This window comes from Haemorhous mexicanus, chromosome 21 (assembly GCF_027477595.1).
Source record: "Haemorhous mexicanus isolate bHaeMex1 chromosome 21, bHaeMex1.pri, whole genome shotgun sequence".
NCBI lineage: Eukaryota > Metazoa > Chordata > Aves > Passeriformes > Fringillidae > Haemorhous > Haemorhous mexicanus.
Genome location: NC_082361.1, coordinates 5,623,979 through 5,633,603, shown reverse-complemented (window position 1 = coordinate 5,633,603; position 9,625 = coordinate 5,623,979). Strand labels below are relative to the sequence as shown.

The following is a 9,625-nucleotide window of genomic DNA, read 5'->3' as shown; positions in this document are numbered from 1 at the left end:
TCAGACTTGCCATCTGTATTTCAAATTATAGAACTTCAAAGACTAATCTATAGAAAGACAATATAGTAAATTACAGGTGAAAAAAGAGGAAAAAACCACAAGCAGATACAATTGCATAGTCAAGAGACCCAAACGAAACAGAAGGAAGAAAATCAAGCTGCACACAGGAGTTTACCTTGTCTGAATTGGAAGATATCCAAATTAATCAATCTTGGGAGATGTAGACAGAATAAAGAAAGTCATCTTGCTGTGATGGGCTTCAGGAAGGCCTTGAGACATCCTCCCCTTGGGGAGGATTTCTTAATCTTGCATTTATAAAGTTGTGATGCTTTGCTTACCTTTTATGTCCAGCATTTACAATTGCTGTATGTGAAACCAGAGAAGTAAGGGATGGCAGCTCCTCTCTCCTGCTGTTTGCACAGGGAAGCACAACACAAACCCTGCACATGCCACAGCCCTTGTGGGTGGCAGTGGAAGCGAGGACATAGCTGGTGGGAAGTGACAGCTGGGAATACAAAAGAAAAAAACAATGGGGATTTGGAAACAAAAGGTGGGAGCAGGATTCAGAAAAGTATAGTCAGGACTACTGAGGAGGCAGGAACTAATCCGGGCCTCATTGAGTAGGTCCAGTAAAAGAACAACTTGAAGAGGCAAAACAGGAAATGAGCAGGAAGACTATGCTAATGTTGTATGACTGGGGAAGCAAATACAGACAGCAAATTCCTACTTCATCAAAACTGTCTTTGTTTCTTAACCCGACCTGTATCCTAACACTCAGCTGTGAATGATATGCTGCTGGTTTTGATGGAAAAGAGTGACTCGGCTATTCCTTTAAGAGCAAACGCCGGCAAGCTGTAGCTGTGGAGCTGCACTGAGCTCTTCCATGACAGGTGGACAGGAAAGGGACAAAAAGGGTTATTTAAAGTCTGCCTGTTCTTGGTGCAGTGGCAGGTGTGCTGGCAGGCAGCTCTGTGACCTTCTGGAGTTGAGCTTCCCAGTAACTGAGCTGGATGTGACTGACAGGGCTCTGTGCCTTCAACACAGAATGTCCCAAGTTATTTATATGGGTTTGTTTAGTCTCGAGGAGGCTCGGGGGCACCTCATTGCTCTCTCCAACCACCTGAAAGGAGGGATGGGAGCCGGTCTCTTCTGCCTTGCCTGCAGTGAGAGGCCTTAAGCTCACATGGGAGATTCTGAAAAGACACTTAAGAGAAATTTTTCCCTGCTAGGGTGGCCATGCTTTGGAATAGGTGGGGTCACCATCCCTGGAGGCGTTCAGGAGGTGTCTGGATCTGGTTCTGGGTGATGTGCTTTAATGGTTTGGGGATTACAGTGGTTGTACTGGGTGAACATTGGACATGATGTTCCTCAAGGTCTGTTCCAACCTCGGCGATTCCATGACTGCTTTGTGCCATGTCGCAGGTAAGGCAGGCAGCAGGGAGACGTGGATGCAACATCCCCAGAGCGCGGCAGGCTGGAAATGCGACCTCCCTCCCGGCAGGGAAGCGCTGAGCCTACAACCGGGGGAACTCCTCACGCAGCCGCATTCTGAGCACTGTCTGGGGGTCGGGGGTCCCGAAATCCATTCGTGCCCCGGGGTGTCCCCCGGTCGGGGGAGGGGACGGGCCCCATACCGGCTACACCAAGGGGTCGGTGACCCCGCGGGCCGTGAGGGGAAGGGGCGCAACTCACGGGGCCTCGCGCGCGCCGCCATAGCGAGGGCGCGCGGGCACGTGCAGCGCGCGCATGCGCGGCCCCTTCTCCTACACACCCCGCGCGCGCCCCCGCCCTCCCGCGCGCGCCGTCCTCTGTGTCTCCGCGCTGCGGCCACGCCCTCCCAACGCTCCATGACCAATGAGCGCCCGGCTTGGGGCGGTCGGGGGGCGCGGCCTCTCCACGGCTGCGCACGCGGGACCTTCCCGGCGCGTGTGTGTGTGCGGAGAGCAGTGCGCCTGCGCATCGTACCGCCCGCGGCACAGCGCGCCCGGGGCGGGGGGCTCGGTGCGCACGCGCACTGCGGCCGCCGTGGCCCGGCCAGGCGGGGGGGGGGGGGGCCGCGCATGCGCGCCGCGTGCCCGCCCCTCGCCAGCAGCAGAGGAGGAGGTGGCGGTGGCGGCTCTGGGCGAGGGAGCGCGAGGGGAGTGAGAGGCGCCGTTGCCGCCCCGGTATCCGGCAGGACCGCGCGGAGGAGGCGGGAGCGCCCCGGCGGCGGAGGGACCTGAGTGGCGGCGGGAGCAGCAGCAGCAGCAGCAGCAGGAGGAGTCAGTGCCCGGCCCCCCCTCCCCGCGCAGCCCCGTTGCAGCCCCCCCCCTCCCTCCCGCCCTCCGCGCTCCGCAGCCACCAACATGTCGGCGCCGGCGGCCAAAGTCAGTAAGAAGGAGCTGAACTCCAACCACGATGGGGCCGACGAGACCTCAGGTGAGGCCGCGCCGGGGGCGGGACGGGAATGGCGGCAGCCGGCGCGGCCTCCGCCTCGCGCCGACCGCCATTTTCCCCCGCCGCACGGGCCGCGGCCGCGCCGGGGGCGGGCGGAGCGCGGGCCCGGCCGGGCGGATGTGCAGGCCCGGCGGCGGCGGGAGGAGGCCATGTTAGCGCCCTTTTGTCTGCGCTGCCCGCCCGGCTTCCCTCCCCGCGGGGCCGGGCGGGGGGCGCTGCGGCTCGGCGGAGCAGCGGGACCCCCCCGCCGCCCCTCCCGGAGCAGCATCCGCGGAGCCTCATTGTGCTCCGCCGCCGCCGCCATGATGCGCCGCCGCCTCCCGCGCCGGCCGCGGCCGCGTGGTGCTGCCGGGCCGCGCGGGGATGGAGCGGCGGAGACACGCGGTGCTGGGGCCGCCCGCGCCGGCTCCACGTGCGATCTCGGCTTTTAAAGGTCGGGGTTGCCCCCGGCTGCAGCGCCTTCCCCACGTGCGTCCTCCGCGCCGGGAGAGGCAGAGCTGTCCCCCAGCGCGGGCCGGGCCGTGCGGGACGCGCACCGGGCGCTGCTCCGCTGCAGCCGCTTCCCGCTGCCGCTCATTCATCTCCCGCGCGGTGGGTAAACAGCGCTCCGTAACCCCGGCCTCGGCCAAACTTGGTGCAGGGGAAGTGCCCTTTAGAAAATACCTGCCAAGCGGCGGCTTTCGCGTCTCTTTTATTTGTAACTATTTTTGAATGTTCTTTTCGGTTTTTGGATGGTGGCGTGTGCCCAGATAGCCTATTTCTTTTGATATTCCAGCGCTCTGTAAAGTACTTTACGCTTCTCCAGATGTGTTGGTCGTAGCAAATGTAGCTTACAGCTTTTTAATTAAAATATTATTGGCTTATAGTTTACGTTGGCTTGTAAAAGAGTGTAGCGGGATGTGAGCTGTGGTTTCTAAGGGTGAACTCAGTTTCAGGGCTGGTTTATCAAACTTTGCTGCACTTCAGCTGCAGCACGCCGTGTACAGCTGGTGCTTTGAGGCCTTGTAACTCTTGTGACATCTAATAGAAATACCTGAGAACTTCTACAGTAAGTCACTAGAGAATTTCTCAAAGAGAAACCCCAGGTGATTTGTCAGGCTTATGAATGAAGGAATATTGACACAATTTCATCTGTTTTTCAGAAAAAGAGCAACAGGAAGCAATTGAGCACATTGATGAAGTACAGAATGAAATAGACAGGTAAACATTGTCTAACGTTTAAAATGTTTTAGCAGAAATTGAAATGTAGCTGACAAAAGTGAAAGTGTTTAGTATAAAGTGAGCACTTGGTAGTGCTCACTGTCTTTGAACTCTGCCAAGATATACCTGTGTTCTGACTTGATTAGAGACATTAAAATAACAAAGAAGTGTCCTGGTTTCTTGCTTAATTGTGTATAATTAAAGAGGTAGAACTTGAGTTTAAAATTTTTAATTAATTGTGGTATTTTTGATAATAGAAATGTATTTTGCCCTGGCTTCTCAAGTTAATGTGTAAGCTGTTTGGCTAAAGTATTTCCCTGTTAGCAAGCAGAACCAAACACTTGGCTGAAAAGTCAGCTTTTATTATACATTTTTAATTTAATATTCATATGCTTGTGCAGTAATACACAGAAAATGTCTCTGAGGTGTTAATTTTGTATGCCAAAGCTCTTGGGGCTGTGGGTTCTGTGTCAGTCCCTGCCTGCATGTTCTCTCCATGCCCAGTGTCCTACAGGGACTGCAGGTGGCTGTTGGGGCTGTGAATGTGTCAAGCTGTTGCAGTGTGAGGGCTTTGCCTTTTTACAACAACAGCTCAGTTTTAAGTCTTCAGATTTTACTTGAACAGGGTGCAGAATTTCTTTGCTGTAGCTTTCTTGCCTGCTTAAAAGTTTTAGGGTGCAGGTGATAGGGCTGTGTTACACTTCTGCAGGTTTTATGCAGGCAAAATGTTCAAGAGGTAAAATACTGCTTTGTGTTTAGAAGGTTCCATTCAGACCAGTGAGATTGCTTCTGGCAGAGTGTTTTTTTAACAGTTGTTAAAAAAAAAGCTCTGAGCTTCTGGGGTTTTTGGGACACTTCATCTGCAGAATATGGCAGACTGGTCTTATCAAACTTTTAGTTAACTGCTCTGATGTGTCCTTAAATCCCAGTTCTCTCCCTGTGGTTAATGTGACTCTTTCTATTACAGACTGAATGAACAAGCCAGTGAGGAAATTTTGAAAGTAGAACAGAAATACAACAAACTCCGCCAACCATTCTTCCAGAAGAGGTCAGAATTGATCGCCAAAATCCCGAATTTCTGGGTAACAACATTTGTCAACCACCCACAAGGTACATTCTTAACAGCCCTCTTTTTTTCCCCTGTAAATTCAGTGTTTGCTTGTTAGTTATGTGGTGCCTTAAAGCTCCAAGGGTCTTGTGGAGTTGTTACTAAGCATACAAAACCCTTCCTTTCTGTCCTAGATTTAATTTTTTAAGCATTTTATTTCTCACACTTGTTGGCCAGAGGAACATCTTGTTTATTAAAATATTTCAATCTTAAAATTTATTTCTGCATTTTAAATTGCAAATTTCCCACTTTATTCAGTTCATTGGGAACTTGGGGCAAAAAAAGCAAAGAAAAAAATTGTTTTAGATTGTTTGGGTGTTCTTTCCTGGGAAGTGAGCTCCTTGGGACTCCTGACAATAAACTTTCTACAAAACAAGTTTGTACACTGCTTAGATTGGGCAAACTACATGTATGAAAATCTGTTTCAGAGGGAAGGGTGGGTATGTGTGGGTAGGCTCTTGGCTGGTAGCTTAAAAAGAAAGAGCCATGAGGAGTTGGCTTGGACAGATGTGTTGCTTTTTAGATCTTCCTGGCTATCAGTTTCCTGTGTTTTGCCTGTCTGTTCCATGACTTTGTTAATGGGGGATTCCTCTTTCTCTCAGTATCTGCACTGCTGGGAGAAGAAGATGAGGAAGCACTGCATTACTTGACCAGAGTTGAGGTGACAGAATTTGAAGACATCAAATCAGGTTACAGAATAGATTTTGTAAGTACTTTAAATGGTTCATTCACTTGTGATTTGCTGTCATTTTGTCAATGTAATTGTGTGGTGGGTTGTAGTTTATAACTTAAATCTCTACAATTACCTATTTAGTGCCAGGTTTGACTTGTTAATGTGGGTTTCCATTCTGTGGGTTCTAACTCTTTGCTTTCCACTCTGCAGTATTTTGATGAGAATCCCTACTTTGAAAATAAAGTTCTCTCCAAAGAGTTTCACCTCAATGAAAGTGGAGACCCATCTTCAAAATCAACTGAGATCAAATGGAAATCTGGAAAGGTATGTATTGCATGTGGGAGAGCACAAGTGTGACCAAGTAAAAACATTACCTAGTGTACTAGCTTGTCTCTTGCTTGGCCAGGATCTAGACTGTGTTGTGTTGTTTACTTAAAATAACTATTAAATGAAGAATTCCAAGGACAACAGGTTTGGGGGGATCAGATAGCAGTGTGTGATCTTGTTTTATATTTTCCTCTGTTTCTTCAACTTTGTTTCCAGATGCCACATCTTTTGTAGAATTTTCAGCCATAATAATGTGGGCATAACTGTCACCCAGGCAGTGTTCAAGAATCATTAATTTACTGATTTATTTCTGTAGAAGTTCTTCAGTGTTATCCTGAAGATTTTGAAATGAGTTTTTAAAAGTAGAGCTGAGGCTTGCAGTTAAATTGCAGCTTGTTTTGTCACTCTAAGACCAAGGAGAAAATTTAATGTTTTTCGTATTGAGAACTAGAACATTTCCTCTTGTACCAGAAGTCACATTCCTGTACAGACCAGTCATGTAATCTTTCCAATACTGCACAAAATCAGTGTGAATTCTGCTCTGTTCTTAAACAGTCTAAACCTATAAATGTTACCTTTCTGTCAGGAGAAAAAACCACTGAAAGTGTAGTGTAACCATATGGTCAAAGAAGTAATTTATTTAATTTTGGACTTAACAAAAATATTGTTGCAAACTTAGTACATTTCTTTTCTAGGGTGAGGTGATAGATACAGACCTTACATGTATTCTTGTGACCATGTGTTTTAGCAGTTTGTGTGGAGTTTTTCTGCACTTAATACAGAGGGTGGCCTGAAAACTTCAGAGTGGGAAGTTGTAGGCAAAAAGGCTTGGCAGGTCTTTATATCCAAATGCTAAAAGAGCTTAGAGGTGTGGAGACTTTCTTAAATTGGCTGTATGTAGTAGTTGCTGCAGTTACAACTACTCTGAGTAGTCTTTATTCATTGTGAGACCTTGTAAGTTCAGTGTGTCATTAAACACTTGTCATACTTGTGTTCCCCTGAGACAGGGAAATCAAATGTGAGATTATGTGAGTTTTCAGTGTTCCAGTGGAGGCCATTGAAAGAAACAAGTGGGTTTACTGTTCTCTCATGTTTATGAGAAATGCAGTATCTTCTGTCAGTTGTTTGGGCTTCAGATGTGTTTTACAGATTTACCCTCTAAGAGGGAGGGGAAAGTAACTTCTTAGGGTTGTTTAGACAAGTGCATTTTTAAAATGGTGATTATAGGAAAAAAATGCCATAGAAAGATGACTTTAGGGAGTTTCTTAACTTTCTTTTCAGGACCTGACAAAACGTTCAAGCCAGACACAGAACAAAGCCAGTAGGAAGAGGCAGCATGAAGAGCCAGAAAGCTTCTTCACCTGGTTCACTGACCACTCTGATGCAGGGGCTGATGAGCTAGGAGAAGTCATCAAGGATGACATCTGGCCAAATCCCCTACAGTACTACTTGGTAGGTACAGCCCTGAGCAGGCCATCTGCACCCACAGCAGCTCTGGGAAAGAGTGAATTTGATCACTGATTTGATGTTGCAAATGTGTCTTAAAGGTTCCTGATATGGATGATGAAGAAGGGGAGGGAGAGGAGGATGACGATGATGATGAAGAGGAGGAAGGATTAGAGGATATTGATGAAGAAGGAGATGAAGATGAGGGGGAGGAGGATGAAGATGATGATGAGGGAGAGGAAGGAGAGGTGAGTAATCTTGCCCTTCATGCCATTCATGTGATGTTTGAGAGGGATCTTGTAATAATACCAATTGTGGCAAAGGTGAACTGGCTCTTTTCTGCTCCCCAAGGTGTGAGAACTGTGGCTGCATTAACTTGAGTGCTTTCAGGTAGCAGTAAGTATGTTTGTGTGTATGAGAGGCAGTGGAAGTATACAGTTTTAGTAAATTTGTAAGGGAACTGCTCTAGGAGAACTAAGATATTAATATGACAAAATTCTTACTTCATGACTGAGTATTCTAGCAATGCTTTACATATAAATAAATTTTGTTGATACATGCAGTCATCCTTCCACTTGTTGGTTGATTTCTGCTTATGGCCAGCCTAGCTAAGACTTTCTGTTGGGTTCAGGAATTAAAACTTTGCTTTAGTAGTAAGTGGGATTTCAGGTTCAGCATCCAGGGTTTTGGGAAGTTAGTTTAGAATGTCTTTGTTTCTTGAAACTGGGTGTGGTGTGTCTGACTTCCAGCAGCACAAACCATGTGCACTGAGAGGAGGGCTGTGCTGGGCTCTGTTCTATAACCTAGAATTTGGCATGTGAAAGGTGAAGCATTTTGTTCTTTGCAGTTTTAAATGAGGGGGAAAAGATGACCCCTTCATTTTCCACATGTTAAACTCATGTCAGTGTTTGTAGTGACTCTAAGTCACAGTTTCTCAAACCTCTGATGTGTTTTCCTTGGGACACCCAGGGGGTGAGTGATTTCTGTGTGGTCAGTAGTTGGGCACCCAGGGCAAGTGTTACCGTCCTTTAGTGAGGGAAGAGATGATCAGAGAGCACCATGAGAGTAGCACTGTAAAAAGTTCTGGTCACTGCATTTGCTATCTCAAGTTTAGTGATTAGATTTATTTAATTCTTGCTTATCTTTCAACAGGAGGATGAAGGAGAAGATGACTAATTGAACACTGATGGATTCCAAACCCCCTTTTTACCTTTTTAATTTTTCTCCAGTCCCTGGGAGCAAGTTGCTGTCTTTTTTTTCTTGTGCTCAGTCGCCTTGTTCTCTTGAGGTCTCTTTTTCTCTCCTCTACACCATGGTTCAAGATTTCTTTTGGGGAAATATCTTGAGCAGAATACAGTGGAAAAGAATCTACCAGTTTCTGTTTCAAGTTCATTTTTATCCCTTTCTGTCTCAAAACAAAAACTGTTTATGAATTCAACACACCATGTTCTGTGGGAAAAAAGAAAACCTTCTGCTCCCTTCACTCTGCTGGAAGCTGAAGAGTGCTAGGCCCCTGTGTAGTAGTGCATAGAATCTAGCTTTTTTCCTTCTTTCTCTGTATATTGGGCTCAGAGATTACACTGTGTCTCTATGTGAATATGGACAGTTAGCATTTACCAACATGTATCTGTCTACTTTCTCTTGTTTAAAAAAAAAGAAAAAACGACAAAAAAATAAAAATAAAAATGGGGTTATAGAAGGTCAGCCGGGGTGGGTTTCAGAAGTTTGGGTGGGTTAAGTGGGCATTTTGACAACATGGCTTCTTCTCCTTTGGCATGTTTAATTGTGATGTTTAACAAACATCCTTGCAGTTTAAGATGACACTTTTAAAATAAAATCTTCTCCTAATGATGACTTTGAGCCCTGCCACTTGATGGAGAATCAGCAGAACCTGTAGGATCTTATTTGGAATTGACATTCTCTATTGTAATTTTGTTCTTGTTTATTTTTAAAATTTTTTTGTTTTGGTTTTTTTTTTGGTGTTTTTTTCCTTTTTTTTCTTTTTGGGTTTTTTTTTTTTTTTTTGTTTCACTGGAAAGGAAAGAAAGATGCTCAGTTTTAAACGTTTAAAGTGTACAAGTTGCTTTGTTACAATAAAACTAAATGTGTACACAAAGGGACTGGTTGGTCTTCACTGAAAGAAACAGCTTTTATATCCTTTTTAGAACTTGCTGTAGTTTCTTGGCATTTTTGGGGGCATTTTGTCAGTATTTCTGTAGTGCAGTGCAGCCTTGTGGTTGTGTGGACTGAACCAGTTCATGTAGTTCCCACTATTTCAGTACCTGTAAAGTGTTTCCTGTGGTAGTTCCTACTGCAGGCTGACTCTTGAGGTCCCTGTAGAGTCATGTGCTGTGTGTGAAGACACAGGTGTATATTCATGTTTTGCAAAAAGGAAAGTCACTTGATTTGTAGAATTTTTAGTTATCTGCAGTACT

General features: G+C 46.4%; 1 protein-coding gene across 1 annotated transcript; it reads left to right on the top strand.

Moving 5' to 3' along the window:
- The first annotated feature begins 2,067 nt into the window (after positions 1-2,067).
- On the top strand, positions 2,068-9,306 carry SET (SET nuclear proto-oncogene). Its single transcript, XM_059864987.1, has 8 exons — positions 2,068-2,418; positions 3,579-3,636; positions 4,604-4,746; positions 5,347-5,450; positions 5,628-5,741; positions 7,026-7,196; positions 7,292-7,438; positions 8,343-9,306. The coding sequence occupies exons 1-8, from the start codon at positions 2,346-2,348 to the stop codon at positions 8,364-8,366; spliced, it is 834 nt and encodes a 277-aa protein (XP_059720970.1). The 5' UTR covers positions 2,068-2,345; the 3' UTR covers positions 8,367-9,306.
- Positions 9,307-9,625: the final 319 nt, after the last annotated feature.

Bases quoted from the DNA above. Each gene is read 5' to 3' on its own strand.
- SET (XM_059864987.1), top strand. From the start codon at position 2,346: ATGTCGGCGCCGGCGGCCAAAGTCAGTAAGAAGGAGCTGAACTCCAAC. The intron at 5,451-5,627 runs GTAAGTACTTTA...TCCACTCTGCAG, and splicing joins CAGGTTACAGAATAGATTTT to TATTTTGATGAGAATCCCTA. The intron at 7,439-8,342 runs GTGAGTAATCTT...ATCTTTCAACAG, and splicing joins ATGAGGGAGAGGAAGGAGAG to GAGGATGAAGGAGAAGATGA.